A 17,162-nucleotide genomic window follows, 5' to 3' on the forward strand; every position below is an offset into this window, starting at 1 on the left:
ACGAACATAAAAACTACAAGCATACTAAAAGCAGAAGACAGCAATTAAAATATGCATAAACAATTTTAAATCCAGATCAATTACAGTAGCACGTAACCTCGTAAATACACCGCTTACGTTTGCAACAGCGCCTCTGATTGGCTCTCTCAACCTCCTCGGCTGATCTGTAGCTCAGAGGTCGTGAAATGCCAGACGTCTCACTCTGCATCGACCTTTCGGAACTGCGAACCGAACTCCTCATTAATCATCTTAAATGTTCAGTCTTGCGGGCGCTAGATGAAATGATTCATATCATAACGCTTTATTTATAAAGTGCTTTACAAACAATAATGCTGATCAAAGTGCTGAATAATAAAACGAAACACATAAAATTTCCAGTCAAATGTGAAGTGGCAAACATTTTTTGATAATTCCAGAAAGAAATACACTACAGAAATCAAGATACAACTTCTTAAAGCTATTAATTATTGGTTCAATATTTCCTTTAGACAAATCATGTTTTATCTTTGATAACCCTGTAAAAACGGGATTTTAATATTCTCTTTATGTTAACATCCCCAAGTGTGTAACATGTACCTTAATCCTAATTAGGGTGCAGTCAAGATTCAGATTTTTGGAAATCTCAGTGTCTTCAGTACTATTTATTAAGGGCAGATGCTCAGAATGGCTGACTTCACATATCACATCTGAATTATTGATTAAATATCAGACACACTTCAGTTTATGTTGATACAGTTTGCACGTTATAGTAAAAAAACAACAACAAAAAAACAACAACAACAACACAGGGAGTAAGTACTCTTTTTTAAATAGACGTTCTTTGTTAGCTCAGCTCCACAAATATTTGCGCATGCTCAACGTGAACCTTTATGTGCAGCCGCCTGGGGAGGCTGCTGCTTACAATGCTTAGAAACAGAAACTCGACGCTCACGCAGACGATTTAAAGCATAAACCCACTTTAAATGGGTTTATCATTACACCAGACATTTCTTTCACGAATTCCGTTCACATCTCCAGTCTGTTTTTTGATGGATAATATCGTCCACGTCTCACCGAGAAGCCTTACGACGCCCCGTCAGCAGCGGTAGCCATAGCTTGATCGCTGACGCTGGAGGTTAGTGGACTCCATTTCAGCTGACAAATAGCTGTAGCAACGGTCTGCTAAGGCTAAGCTAAGGAGGTGCACATCAATCTGGGGTGCACTTTTCGGCACAACACCTCTGACAGCCATGATAAATGGCACAACATATGTATAAGTTAGCATATTAAAAATGGTTTTATATCATGTTTCTCCTATTTAAATTGTAATCTACGACATTTTTGATATTTAATTAGTGAAATTAGTTATTTTACTAATTCGCTAAAACAAATGGTTTTAAAGCGTTTTCCCACGATGAACCGGTGTGTTTTTTACGGCACAACACCGGCTAGCTTAGCGAATGGCGTGATTCTGTATCGTCCTTCTTTGTTTGCTGACAGGTTTTACTTTTTAAATCGCGCTGAAAAGTATATGTAGGAACGTCAGTGGAAAATTCCCAAAATGTTGCGGACTTTCCGCGGAGCGTCATGTCAAAAGTTTCACTGTTTAGCAGATAAACAAAGCTCTGTATGCACTTATATTGTTTATATTTACTTTTCTAACATTGAATAAATACAATAACATGCATGTGTAAGATGGGTGTTTAATTACACGGTAGACATCTGTTATGTAATGATGTGTAAACCTATAATCGTTTAGTTTTTAGTTGTGTGTTTGTCAAACGTTTTGTGCAGTTAGCTGTATTACCAAACTGTCAAAGTGATTGATTGGATATTGCTACTGTTTTCTTGTGGAACTGAATTCTCAGCTGATGCATGAACTGTAACTTGACCCCTGCATGCTCTCCGTCTCCATGTGAACCTCCACAGAACAGCGTGATCTGACTCTGCAATGGCAGTCTTTAGTCACCAGGTGCTCCTGGCAGTCACCAGATCAAGGTAAATAAGACTACTAACACTTCCCTGTGCTTTGTAAACTGTGACCGCCGCAGTGGAGAGAGTAGGGCATGTAACTCATCACCAGGGTAAACAGTGACAAACAACTGGGAGTAGTCTGTACAGAGTCAGAGCGAAGTGTGGGTTCTGCATTCACTTTCATGCAGAAGAGATTCTCATTGTGTAAGATTACAGAACATGATGCTCTGGTTCTTTTCAGATATGAGATTACTGTACAGAGAAAGGTCGCTAAAAGTTGACAGAATTTAAAGTAGGACTTTTTTTTCCGCTTTTTGTTTTAATAAAGAAATTACAATTGGCAGAAAATGTTTTTTAAACGTTGCTTTATTTTCATCATATGTTCTGTGAGTTGTACGATTGGACTATCGGGGCCAGGCTACAATAATCTTTTAATTACAGGAATGTAGTCAGAATATTAGCAGAATAAAGATGTAACTTTATCAAAAGAACGTCTTTAAAATTATGGGAAAAAGTTGTTTTAATTAGAAAAAAGCTCGGTCCATGTCATTCTTTCTTTGTAATAGATTCAGTCGTTTGCATGATTTTTTCAAAGTCCTGATGCTGGTGTTAAAAAATGAAGTATTTCTTTCTGTAAAACCAATACGAAAGTATAACCTCACAATATTCCTCGTTTTAGGTTTTTTTTTGTACAGGTGTTTTTATACAATTACAACTTTATTCTACTAATTTTACAACTTTATTGTGGTAAAAGTAATCCTTTATTGTCTTACTACTTTATTCTCCTACTATCACAACTGTATTCTAGAAATTAAAATTTTAATCTGGCTCTAATACTTTGTTGTAAATTTGACCTGAATTGAAAGTAGAAATAAATGGAAGCTGTAAAACAGCTTGTTAAACAATATGACAGGTTTTAGATGTGCTGTCGTCACTCTGACCTTTGGAAACTTGAGGAGTGCAATGTTGGAAAAAAATTCAGATTTTATAAAAATTCAGTCTTCAAAAACCAAAAATTTGATTAATTGATAAGATTGATTTATCATCCGTTTAAAGTGATGTAGTTTGCTTTTGTCTTCTTGACTCCATCAGTTCTCCCCTTTTGCTAATTTCTTATAAATCAATGAAATTATAATTTACTGAAGATGTTTATGACGCCGTATTTTCATCTTCTAAATTTTTTTAAATGTCACAGATTAGGAACCCTATTCAAACCATAATAACTCTATTTATTATTTATTTTTTATTATTTGATAAGGGCAGATAGAAGAAACGGATCAGGACAACGTAATGGCAGCATCACAATGTTTTTAGCTTTAGCTAACTAATTCGCGTCACCTGTCCCTAGAAGGACCGATACAAGTTAATTTAAATGAAGACATGAACAGTAAATATAATGATAGAAAAGAAATGAAATATTTAAAACTACTAAATCAAAACATTTGCAATATTTAGAAAGCGAGTACTGTTTTGGTTCATCTTTATTCAGTTCTTAGGCCTTGAAGTTAATATTTTAATGTCAGATGTGGTCTTAAAAAATATATACATTAGTATTAATACAGTCTAAAACTTTAACTTACCAAATCATCATTGTTGTTTGATCAGATATATTTTCTCAGGAAGCATTAATGTGTCTCTTATTAAAGTATCTGACTGTACGGATTGGAATTATAATTAAACAAAGAGGCATAGTTGAGGTGAACAACAGCATTAATCACCGTTGAAACCATAAATCACTTCCGAGACAGAATAAGTGTTTCCTAGAAAGAGGTGAAGAGGAGTGGTTCAAAATGTGGTGAGATGATTCACCAAAACCTTTTGAAAATATAAATACTTACTTATAGATACTGGAACCGGCTCTGTTGCCTCTAAAAACAAGATTCCTTTACCCAGAAAGGGTAAACATAACTGCAAACTGAAGTTTGCAGTTATGTTTTAGTTTGTCTAAATCTGCTTCTGGGTTCTGGATTCATGTCCTGCTGCCTTCGCTAGCCGGGTTTGTCTATTCCTGACTGCCAGATGGTTTTTCTGTTCTGCACAAAGAGGAGCGGCTCGTTTTTCCTTCTTGGCAAATCATTAATGCTGCAGAGAAAGTCGAGGAACATCGAGGCTCAGAAATACTCGACGTTCAGACAGAAAGTTAATGATTAGCCCAGACGACGTTTCTGAGTTCACACAAGAAGAACCAGATTAAGACAAACTTTTAAATAAATACATGGTTTTATGTTCCACTGCATTAAGCTGTAGTAAGGCAAAGTGTTAGGATAATTTTGTGTTATAAAAGTGTAAAATATTTACATGATAAATAAAAAAATGTGATGATTTTTTTTGTGCAGATAAATGACTAATGAAAAAGCAAAATTATGATGCACTAATTTGATTATTATTGCCTAATTAGTTAGTATTATTACTTGTCCACAAGGTTCCTTTCTTTGTGGAACATTTATTTTTTTTTTTTTATTGGATTCTGATAAGTTTGAGAGAAATCTTTATATAACTAGACCTAATTAAATAAACAGAACCTATCAACTATTCTTCTTTAAATGAAAATCAGCTGTCTTTAATGTTTTTTATGTTTTGTAACTTCATATGTAGATATATATGAAGTTCATAAAACAGTCATTGAATAATATTTACTGTTGATATAACTAAAACTGTAACAATGAACAATAAACCTGAATACATTGAAACTAATAAGGCACCGATATAAAGATTTAGGCCGATAATGATATCTTATATTAATATTTATCAATAGTATATGTACAGTACAGACCAAAAGTTTGGACACACCTTTTAATTCAATGAGTTTCCTTTATTTTCCTGACTATTGACATTGTAGATTCACACTGAAGGCATCAAAACTATGAATAACACATGTGGAAATATGCACTAAAGAAAAAAGTGTAAAACAACTGAAAATACCCCTTATATTCTAGTTTCTTCAAAGTAGCAACCTTTTGCTGTGATTACTGCTTTGCACACTCTGCATTTTCTTGATGAGCTTGAAGAGGTCGTCACCTGAAATGGTTTTCACTTCATAGGTGTGCCCTGTCAGGTTAATAAGTGGGATTTCTTGCCTTATAAATAGTCATGAAAATAAAGAAAACCCATTGAATTAGAAGGTGTGTCCAAACTTTTGGTCTGTACTGTATATTTCATTACCATTTTGACACCTTTATGGGTAAAAAGAAAAAGGCAAAGTAAAATTAATATTGGTTGTTCATATTGGCCCAGTTTTATTTATTGAATCAATAAAAAAAAACTTTAAAAAAAACCTGATATTGGCCGTATTAACGTTGGTCTATCGTCCATTGATAATGAAAACAAGTTTGATCATTTTCATTTACACGATTGCTTTTATTTCTCTTATCTGCCAAAGACTGGAACAAATAACATATATATATATATATATATACTGTATATGATATAACTTTTATCATTAATTTAGTGCATGCAGGTATAAAAAAATTATCTGGGGAAAAATCTATATTATTACAACATGGTGGCTGATTTCAACAAGGTTTTTCTTCTTCCTGCTCCATTTTCACTCATGTAGAGTAAAAGTTATAAGATAATGTTTGTACATTAACAGAGTTGGGTAGTAACTAGTTACATTTACTCAATTATTTTTACTTGAGTAACTTTTTTGGGGGGAAAAAAGTACTTTTAGGAATATTTTTACTACGCTGTACTTTTTATTTTTACTTGAGTAATTTTATTATGAAGTATTTCTACTCTTTAGTAAAATTGCTGATGTTTAAATATTAAATGATTGATAATTTGATCAGTTACTTTTTACCAAATACATTTTTATTCTTGAGTAAATTCTTGGACGGCTACTTTTTACTTTTACTTTTGTAAAAATGTGCTGAAGTAGTTCTACTCTTACTTGAGTACAACTATTGGATACATTATTGATAAAATTTGCTAAATTGAGTGAATAAACTTATTGATTGACCCTTAGATAATTGATCATGCTCATGCTTTTTCCGTCCTCAGAGGATCGTATTTGTTGTCCAAGAGGCACAGCTGCTGCTCTCTGTCCTCCAGATCGTATCTGCGCGTAGACGCTCCCCGCCACGCCTCGTCTTCGTTTCCTCCCAGACACTCCCGCTACGGCCATCATCACTGCGCCCGCGCCCACTCCCTCAGCCGTGGCGACAGCTCGGTCCTGCTCGCCCGGGCTCTGCACAGCTCCGCCGTTTGGCTTCAAGATGTGAAGCAGGACGACACCAAAACGTCTCCAGCAGCTCCTCAGGACGGGGAGAAAAAAGACTCTGCTGCTGCTGCTGCTGCTGCTGCCGCCATGGTAACGGACTCTCAGCCACTGTCGGCTCCAACGCCTGCTGCAGCAGCAGCAGCGGCCGTTCCTCCAGCCCAGGAGAGGGCGATGATGAAAAAATCTCTGTATCAGAGGATTGTTGACGAGTTGAAGCATTACTACAATGGCTTCAGGTTACTGGGAATCGACACGAAGATCGCTGGGCGGACGGTGTGGAGTCTGCTGCACGGACAGGTGCTGACGCGCCGGGAGAGGAGGAGGGTGAGACAATGCATCCACTTTATTATCCATCATCAATCTATCTGATTTAAATCTCTGGATATCAGCTGATCAGCTTCATCTACTCAAACCAACATCTTCAATAAAATCACTAGTTTCTCCCCAAAAACAAACATTTTCAAAAGAAAATCTTAAAAATATATATATTTTTCTGTATTTTTAAAATCTGCAAACATCCATCTGTCTTTTATAATATAATTTAGAAGTTGCTATTGAGACTTGTATTTATAAAACAAGAATTTTAAAGACTTATTGTGATTATTTTAGGAATTTTTGATATCAGCTTGAATAGATTTTCACTTTAATTTTAGAGAGCAGTCTTTAATTTGATCTGGGCGAATTGGATCAGAAATAAAGATTTTAAAATAATCTTTTCTAAAATAGAAACAACAAAAGACAGAAAATGTTTTAAAAAGCGACTGTATTTCAGTCTTTTCAGAAATGTGTCCATTTCTTGCTGCACTTGCAAAATTAATAATCTGATTAAGATAAATTTGGTCGGCTAGAATTAAAATGATCTTTTCCTAAAGCTGTAAGGCTTCAAGTAATGATTATTTTGGTAACTGATTAATCTATCAAATATTCTGATGATTAATTGGATAAAAAATTGGCACATTTTACAGATTTTCCATTTTACCATTTAAGCCTTTTTATCTAATGCTAGGAATACATTAAAGATGCAAATAAACAAATAATTCTTTTTTAAAAATGGAAAAAAATAAACATTTTGTTGCCTAAAATTCAGTAACATTGAACAAGATGAATATAAATTAATGTTACAGACAAATGCTCATCTTAAATGCAGAAAATGTTTATTTTCTGTACAGTTTTGAATATATTGTTTCAGCAAATTGCCTTTTTTTGAGGCGGTGTACTCCAGTTAACTGATAGATTAGTTAATAATAATCGATCGATAATTTCAGCCGTACAAAATTGCCCTTCAGAAAATATTATGAATTGAAATAATCAAGCTAATTTAAATTTCTGATACATTTATTAATTAATTGCTTTTTGTGACAGGGTTACTTGTATAATTTGTAAAATGATGCTAAAATGTAAACATTTTTTATTCTATGTTTAGATGCAGAAATCTGTAGTAAAAAAAAGAAACAGATCGACTCTTGTTTGCTCCTGTTATTACCGTTCAGATTTCCCTCTGCAGATTCTGATCACAGTAAACCAGGTTTCCCCCAGAGAACTTGCTAAGCCTGGCGGTTGGATGACAGGCCAGTCATTCATCCAGCGGCCCGTCGTGTTTTTAGTTAAAAAATGTTTTAAGTTGACAGGAAATTTGAAAATATCACTTGATAATTATGTGTTAATAAAGGATTAGAAGATTAATACCTGAACACCAACTATAAATCCTTAAAAAATGCGAACATAAAAATAAGTAAATACATAAATAAGCAACGCTAAGCCTGGTGGAGGCACAAATAAAGCCTGGTGGCCTGCCAGGCTTATAATACACTGGGGTAAACGCTGGTAAATCTAGATTTGATTTATTTTGTAAGAGGGAAGCCACGTGTTGCATGTAAACACGCTGCTGAGCTCCCGTCAGCAGAGCAGCGGGTCAGATGCGTCGTCTTGTTTGCGTTTGCAGCTGATGAGGACCTGTGCCGACCTCTTCCGCCTCGTTCCCTTCATGGTGTTCATCATCGTCCCTTTTATGGAGTTCCTGCTTCCCGTCTTCCTCAAGCTGTTTCCAGAAATGCTGCCATCGACGTTTGAGACGGAGTCTAAAAAGGTTCGTGTTTCTGTCCGCCCTTTGATCTCGGTGACCTTTCCACGGCTTGTTGTGATTATGTAACTCAGACGTCTCAGTTTGACGGAAAACGTTTTAGACGTGTGGATGAAATGTTCATCCTGACTGCAGAGGCTTTTATGTAAGTTTCATTTAAAGAAAAATACTTAGTATATTTATATTTTATTTTGTCTTCTGGCTTTTTTAAAACATTTAATGCAGCTTATATTTACTAAACCTCTTTACCTGCAGCAGAAAAAGATTAAGCAATAGCAACATTATTAATGATTCTGTTTTATTTTTAGTTTTAATTGGAAAAGAGGCAGATCAGTTAAACAACAATGTTGTTGTTTTGATAGAAAGTAACATAAATAACAGTGTAATAGTGCAGGTTCACGTTTCCAGTAAGAAGAAACTTTGATCTTGTAAAGAAAACTTAACATTGGAACTAGAAAACATTTTAAATATCCAAAATAAATGAACGAAAAACAATCAAGTAAAACAGAAATAAAAAACACACACAGCCAAAACCATAAATTAAACTGAATATTTAATGGAAATTACTGAACCTATTTTAATGATTTGTTTTATTAATTAATTGCAGTGGATTTTATTTAGGTCATCAGAGTAAAGTGGGGTTGAATGCTCGCCTGTCTTTTTATTAAAAAAACATTTATCAACTCTGTTGGTCTTTAATGTAATAAGATATGAAAAGTTAAAACATTTTGCAGGATGTTGGTTTATAAAACCAAATGTCTGACTTTAGTGTGTGAAAGCATTTAGTTTCACTGAATAAAACACGTTTTTAAGTTGTAACAGTTTGTTTTTACACTATTAAAAGTTTTTATTGTAATAAATGTTTTTGTTTCTGCAGGAGGAGAAGCAGAAGAAGGGTTTGGCTGCGAAGCTGGAGCTGGCCAAGTTCCTCCAGGAAACCATCGCTGAAATGGCCCGAAGGAACAAAGCCAAAGCCCAGATTGAGGAGGAGACCCAGAGATTCTCCAAATACGTTCAGCAGGTGAAACACAGCAACTTCAGCAACATTTTTTACTTTCATCACAGCAGAATAAACTATTGCGTCATAAGAATTGGATCTATAGTTGATTTAGGAGTCTAGTAGATGTATTCCTCCTAAAGTTTCATCATTCCTCTTTAACAAGAGGAATGTCGTGTCTTTTTATTGCTAAGCGCTAAAAGCACTCCATACCAATGCAATGCAAGATGATGAAGAGTTACTACATGTTTAGGATCTACCTGCTTGTTTCTAATCCCTACAGAGAAAGTTTATGGGTTCTGGAGGGCATGTGGTGGACTTATGGCAAACCCAAAGCTCACATAATTCAGAATTTATGTCAAGCAGTTTGTGTATTTATTTAATATTTATTCCACATGACTCCACTTGACATTTAATGCCACCAACAGGATCACTCCAGGTGAGGTAACATCAGGTTGCTAAAAAACTTTATATCTTGTTGGCCAAGAATTTAAAATAAATAAATAAAACTCAACAAATAAAATAGCTTTTTTTTAATTATTGGAAATGGATGTTATTCAGTCCAAAACTTAAAGGATTTTGTGTATTTGCCTTGTTAAAACACAGGCATCTAGTTTTAAAATTCAAAACACTCTCATTTAAAAAAGGTTTTATAAATTAGATAAAAGTTGATTTCATTCCAGCAAATTTGGTTACATTTAGCTGTACTTATAACAGCAGTTTGACTTTAAAAAGGCTAATATTGTGCTGTATTTAACAATATCCATTGTGAGAAAATTACATCTCTAATAATTTTACCCTGATTAAAAATAAAAATCAAAAAATTCAGTAAAAAAAAATTTGTAGCATTCTTGAACTCCAGTTGTGGGGCCACAAAATCATCAATCCAAGAGCTACAAATGGCCCCCGTGCCGCACTTTGAACACCCCTAAATAAATGACAGCTTATTTAGTTTGAAATGTTTATATCTAAATGATATAACCTGATATGTTTACTCCTCTTCATGAACTAAAGAGGTTTTTGTGTGTTTGTAGCTTAAATATCAAATTTCCTGTGTTAGGTTCGGGGAACGGGCGAGCAGCCGTCCACGAAGGAGATCGTCCGCTTCTCAAAGCTGTTTGAGGACGAGCTGACCCTGGAGCACCTGGAGCGCCCCCAGCTGGTGGCTCTGTGCAAACTGCTGGAGCTGCAGCCCATCGGCACCAACAACCTGCTGCGCTTCCAGCTGATGATGAAACTGAGAGCCATCAAGTCGGACGACGAGGTGAGACGAAACACCTCAGGATTATTTAGCTTCCGTCAGAGCAGGACAGCAGGGTCAGGCTGGAAGTCCTTGAATTTCATTTAAGTGATTTCAAGGTTTGAAAAGTACTGATATTCAAGATACATAGGTTTGAAATAAAGTGCAATCCAACATTTGATTAAAAACCTAAATCTGGAAAACGGTGTTTACATTTGAAACCAGATGTTTTTATACATCTTATAAAGACGCACACTTTTTTTTTCTCACTGTCTGAAGTTAAAAACGATTAAACTTTTCTTGTTTCTGGTCAGTTATAATTAACAAAATAATTTATATTTGTGAAATTTCAGAAAACATAGTGAGAGTTTCTCTTTTTGGGGATTTTCTATGTGACTTTCTTTGTATCTCGTGTTTAATTTGAGCAGGAAGGTCATTTGAATTTTGAATATTTATGATTCCTAATGTCTCCGTGACTTATTGATCATCTTGTATTTCATACATTAAACAATTTATTATTTTTTGTTAGTGTTTTGTTCTCAGACCAGTCAGTTTGTATAAGGTGTGACATTCAAAACATTGAACTTTATACTTTAGTTGACTTTGTCCCTGCTGCAGAATATAGAATATGATCACAAGACATTGGTATCTTTCACAATAATCAATTAATTATATGATGAATTAAAATTATTAGAATAATTTCCATTCTGATTAATATTTTTTTAATGGAAAATTTGTTTACAGATTAATTTTATTTATTGGTTTGGTTTGTGTGTGTTCTATATTTCCATATATTTTATTTTAGATATTTAAAACATTTTCTACTTCCAGTTTTAAGTTTTCTTTACTAAATTAAAGTTTATTTTCCTAGAGTTGAATCTTACACATTATTGTTTATTTAAATAATTACTGGGGAAATTTATCGTACAGCAAATTAACAGGCATTGTCATAAAATAGTGAATTGAAATTATTTTGTGTGGGTGTATGTTTTTTTTCTCCAAAGTGCTGGAAAGGTTTGAAAACATTCCTTGAAAGTGCTTGAAAAGTTCTTGAATTTTAACGTTTGAACCCTGGGAAAGGCGTCGTTCTGCCATGTTTAATGCTTTGCATATTTTAGACAGTGAAACTCTGTATGTGAAGTTGAATGAAAATAAAAACAGAACTGAAAACTACAGGGATTTTGCAGCTTTAGAGATTCAAACTGTGTTTCTAAACATTTTTAAAACCTTTCAAGACTATAAATCAGTTAAAATTGTGTGAGAATCTTTTGTAATGAAGAAAAGACGGTTCCAGTTTTCTCTCGTTGTCAGATGATCTCGGCGGAGGGCGTGGCGGCCATGAGCGTGTCGGAGCTGCAGGCGGCGTGTCGCAGTCGTGGGATGCGTTCTCTGGGTCTGACCAGCGATCAGCTCCGCCAGCAGCTGCAGCAGGTAGCAGCGCTCGCACATCGTAATCTGAGCCGCCTGCAGGCGGTTCCGTGTTTCTGATGAATGTTTTCCGTCGCTCAGTGGCTCGACCTCCACCTGAACGAGAACGTTCCTCCGTCGCTGCTGCTGCTCTCCAGAGCCATGTACCTGACCGACCTCCAGCCAAAGCCGCCCGTCATCCCGCCGGTTCCCAAGCTAGAGGTGAGACCAAAACCACTGCACCACCGCAGAGAACGCTTTGCTTCCAAGATTAGAGGGAGTTCCATTCTGATTATTAATCCAGATGAATTGCAGGGCTGTATCTAACCACGACACACTTTTACAAGCCAACTTTGCGGTACCGTAACTCTGTGATACTTTGCGGTTTCTGAAACCGTTGCACTTTCCAGCCAATATCGGGTTATTACAGTAATCTCAATCCCGCCGTTGCAGGAAGCGTGTTTTTCTTCATTTTAATCTGATTAAACACTCTTTTAATAGACGGTAAATTGTAAATAACTGCTAGATACTGAAAGTTCCAGTTGTTGTGGAGAGATGGGCAAAAATATTTACTCACAGGACATTTAAATAACTTTGTACAGTTAAAATAAGCAAAAATATCCAGGTGGAGATTTGAGACTTAAAGGGTTTTAATCTGATAAAAATCTGCATTCTGTAGACTTTCATTTAAGTCTTTTTTTAATCTAATATTAAAAAGGATGCAGATAAACAAATAAATTCCTTTTTTATATGAGAAAATAAACATTTTATTGCCTAAAATACAATACCTTTGCATTATTTTAGTGAACACTTGATCATTTGTTGTAACCTATGAATCTGCAGCTAAAAAATACTTTTAACAGCTTGATTAACATCAATCCAGTGTTGGGATAATCTGCCTAGTTATTTTTTGGATTAACCTATTCATAATTGCACAGCAAAAAGAAATTTTTTACACAATCTGAACCAAATGAAGCTCAAACTCCCACTTGAGAATTTCTGGATGAAACTTATTTTTTAAATATTGAATACAAAATGTATTTTTTTGTAGAGTTTTGGTTTAATTACTGCCATGAAAATGGTGTTCTTACTTCAGATGGCCTTTTTTTTTGTTTGTATACTCCAGTTGATTAATCAATTTCCTAAATTAGTCTATCATTATTCCAATAATCGATTAATCGTTTCAGTCCTAATTTTACCGTAGCTGGTAGAAACGTTTCTGGTGGTTGGTGTTTTCAGGTTTCAGAACATTTTATCTTCTTTTCTGTTCTACATAAAAACAGACGACTTGACGTTGCTAATTGTTGAATAATTTCCTTTTAAATTTTAATTTCTAGAAAGAAAGATTTAAACCTTTTGTTTGTGGTGCTAAAATTCAATCTTTAAAACGACAGAAATTTCTGAGAGATAAAAATTTAACTCTGAGATGTTTTTGGTCTCATCGGAGATTTTCGTTTTGTTTTGCAGAAGGCTTCTCCTTCTCCTGCAGAAAACCCAGCAGCAAACCCGACCGCCACCGGGTCGGAGCGACTGGCAGACCCGGCCGTCATCATCAAAGACAGACCGGTCAGCAGCTCCTAAAAATAATAAAATAATAATTTAATCTGTGCAATAAGAGACGGTGAAGTTTAGGCCAGAAGGAGGATTTTGATTTTCTAACTGGAGTCGGTTTTACTGAAACGTTTGATGAAATCTTTCTGTTTTGAACCGAATTTATTTCCAGATTCCTCAAAATAATTCAACATTTAGCCAAAAGTGGGCCATTTTACTTTAATGCAGGAACAAATTACTAGATAAATCTCATTTTGATTTGTAAACCAGAAAAAGGAAACTCTAAGCTTTTAAATTTGATTTGAGTCTGCTACATTTTAAACACCTTAACCACTATTTAACCATCTTTCATGCATTTACATAAAGTTTTAACTTGTTGCTTGACAAGTATTAATTTGAAAGATTAATAGAAGTATTAGTTTTATTTTTCTAAAACGTCTTCTGTGTTTTTATAAGCAAAATTAAATCTTAAAAACGGTTAAAATATGACTTTTCAGTGTCTGTTCCCTTCACTGGTAACTGAAAGGAAACATTTTTTAAACCTGTTTTGTGATTTTAATGATTTATTCTAAAGTCGGCCTCAGATGAGACGAAGCTTTTATGGAACATAAAAACACAAAACATCGATTTAAATCTCCATTTAATATAAAATAAAAATGTACAGACCTGCATAAGAAGAAGAATTTGACAGAAATAATTTGACCTTGTTTACGTCGTCTTTACATTTTCCTCCTCCGGGTTTGCTGCAGGTGGAGGAGCTGCGGGACAAAGCCCCCGTGGTTCTGGACAAACCGTTAACTCCTGCTGAGGTTCTTCAGGTCAGACCAGTGTTGCATATCTTTATATTAAAGTGGACCAATTATGCAAAATTTACATGTTTTTTCATGTTTTTATATTTTCATTTGGGTCTCAACTGCTTCTAAAAACACAGCTGGTTTTTGGCAACAAGTTGTTTTTTTTTTGTTTGTTTTTTTGATGTCTGGAAAATGAACCATTTCAAAAATGTCTAGAATGTAACGCTACACTGCACTGTTATCTAGCAACCCTACCAAATCCCAGCTTGTTACCTAGCAACCAAAGCTGAGCTCCAGCATGTTTGGTCAGCTGGTTTTAACTCTGTATGTGCTGAATAAGGCAAATGTTTTGTTGTTGACTTTTCATTCAGAAACCACTCGTGGCATTTTTATTGGTTGTGCAGGAGGCTCTACTAATGCTTTTCAAAGCATTCAGTGGTATTCAGAGAGGAGCTTAAAATAGGCAGAAATGACCAGACTAAAATCTGATTATCTCAGAATGAATTTGTGCCATAAATGTAACGACTGTTTTATTTCGCCATCATGTCTCCTTTAAATGGAGTTTATTTTACTGTCTCCATTGTGGGATTAATAGTTCTGTTCCAAATGTCCGGCCCAACACTAACTCACTTTAACTTTCAGATAGTTTTCAATCCATATTTTATTTATTTTTAATGTTGTTCTGGAAACCAGCCTGAAAGTCTGGGATGAAACTTTATTGAATAATTTAATTTTTTCAGGCTAACGCGGCGACCGAAGTGTCCCAGAAGAGCAAGATGAGCGCCAACGGCGTGTGAAGAGGAGCGGCTGTGATGAAGCTGGAGGACCTGGCGTTCATATCTGGCTCCTGATCCGGGACAGTCTGGACCCTGATCCGGGACAGTCTGGACCCTGCTTGTTGCTTCACTGCCATGCTCGCCATGCTGACCCCTGCTAACTCCGTCATTGGCCTCATATCTGGGCGAGGCGTTCAGATCCGTTCAGACTCGTCTCCGTCGTTCTTTAGCTCTGAAATCCCGTTTCCGTTCCCCTTCCTCCTTTGTGTGTAAATTTGTAAATATTATATATATTTTCCTCCTGCGCCACAGAAGCAGCAGCTCTGTACAGTTTGCTATGCAAAGGCCAGAGCACTTTGTCTCCTATCAGGTCGGTTTTATTTTGCTGATTTTAAAAAATCCCCAGAGAAACTTTGCTGAACCCACTTCAGTTTTCTGTTCTTATCGTCCAAAATGAAGATTATATTCAGCAGAAATGTATTAAATTGCACCCAGAATGTCAGGAATCAAATGTTTCTGTATTGGGGGGGAAACGTAGTTTCTATGTCAGTCAGCAAATGAAGACTTGGAGTTTAACTCCTGAATATTTGACTGTTTCGTTTCAGTCTTCACTAGTAAACCACTGAAAGGACAATCTGTACAAACGCGTACAGATAAATATATAAATATATTTTTTGCATATTTGTTGTATGTTTTGTGTTTTGAACACTAGAATGATGACCTGTCCTAAACGTATAAAGAGAATATTCTTGATGTTCATATATTTGTGCTGGAGGGAATAGTTTTATTATGGCAGCAACAAGTAAATTATGTACAGATGGATTTTCCCTCCTTCAGTCATTTTTTTAAATTTTCATTTTGACCCCATCATTGTTCTCCACAAATCCTGAAATTAATGCATAATAATCATAATTTCTGTTCTGTTTATCCTAGAAATTCAAACAGTTTTGTGCCGAAGGCTTAAAGTTATTTGGCCGCAGGTTGACTGCAGGGCTTATAAATACAATCTCATGTTTTTCTTCTTTATGCCACTTCTAATTGTAATCTTGTTTTGTTTTTTCTTTTTATGTAGAAGAAATTGCAGAAAATATTTTCAAAAAGTGTCTTTTACTTCAATCACCCATTCTGAGTTGCACACTGACGCTTTAAGCTCCGGTTACAAGAATATTTAATTATGAGAATAAAGTCAGAATATTAGCAAAATAAAGATGCATTTTTACCAGAAAAACTCTTTAAAATGTTTAAGATCTGATGTGATCATTATCATTAGTTGTTTGCACTGATAATAATCAGATGCTGATGTGTTTAAAAGATTCTAAAACCTAAAGTAAAACTTCACAAAAAGCTCAACATTCCTCATTTTATTTTTTTATTTTTCATGTTAGAGTTCTTATAAAATTACGACTTTATTCTCGTAATTTAAAAATAATCTCAGCCCTAATATTGTGTCGTAGAGTTGATATGAATTAAAATAAATCGAAGGTGTGAAACAAGATGGCCGCCTACGGCCACTGACATCACTGATCTATGGAAACCCATTAGTGGAAAAAAACTGATCGCCCAGCCTAGATATTCCATATGAATCCCTGCTGTGTTAATCATTGGTTTTGATATTGATGAAAAAGTTTTGTTTTTTTTTAAAACTGTGAAACATAAAAAAAGCATTAACATACTGCAGCTGCTTTGCTGCGTGTGCGCTCTGCTGCCAGATTTAAAACCCAACATTTTCCCCCTGAACAGTGACTTAATCTCTGGATCTCTCGCTCAGATGGGATTATGAGAAGAGCAGCTCCAGGTTGTTTAACGATGTAGAGAGAAAACGAAACTAAAGCAGCAACTAGACCAGGTTTGATGTTGCAGCGTTTCTCCTCGATGCCTTTTTCCCCTCGTCGGTTTGTTTTATTTCTGTTTTCTGCATCATGCCGTCATCTGTCTGGAAACTGTTGGCTCAGAAATTAAACTGTGGTCCAGATTATCTGACTTCTATCTCCCAAAACGACGACGAAACAGAATCCATGAAATTAAAGAAATTATACAACCCGTTACAACGCTTTGCTTCATTCATTTACTCAACTTTATTGGAGCTTCTCACCATCTTTTTTATTTTTGTTTTCATTCACTCATTAAATATAGTTAATATAAAAA

General features: G+C 35.2%; 1 protein-coding gene across 2 annotated transcripts; it reads left to right on the forward strand.

The window, feature by feature from the left end:
* Window positions 1-859: 859 nt before the first annotated feature.
* On the forward strand, window positions 860-17,065 carry letm2 (leucine zipper and EF-hand containing transmembrane protein 2). Of its 2 annotated transcripts, XM_005795013.3 has the most exons (11): window positions 860-1,114; window positions 1,909-1,977; window positions 5,953-6,496; window positions 8,115-8,258; window positions 9,130-9,273; window positions 10,310-10,513; window positions 11,801-11,920; window positions 11,999-12,118; window positions 13,364-13,462; window positions 14,197-14,265; window positions 14,982-17,065. In XM_005795013.3, the coding sequence occupies exons 2-11, from the start codon at window positions 1,931-1,933 to the stop codon at window positions 15,036-15,038; spliced, it is 1,548 nt and encodes a 515-aa protein (XP_005795070.2). In that variant the 5' UTR covers window positions 860-1,114; window positions 1,909-1,930; the 3' UTR covers window positions 15,039-17,065. The 2 variants fall into 2 exon arrangements, with proteins under 2 accessions (XP_005795070.2, XP_023199759.1); XM_023343991.1 differs by lacking the exon at window positions 13,364-13,462.
* Window positions 17,066-17,162: the final 97 nt, after the last annotated feature.

Source organism: Xiphophorus maculatus, chromosome 12 (assembly GCF_002775205.1).
Source record: "Xiphophorus maculatus strain JP 163 A chromosome 12, X_maculatus-5.0-male, whole genome shotgun sequence".
In the NCBI taxonomy this organism is placed as follows: Eukaryota; Metazoa; Chordata; class Actinopteri; order Cyprinodontiformes; family Poeciliidae; genus Xiphophorus; species Xiphophorus maculatus.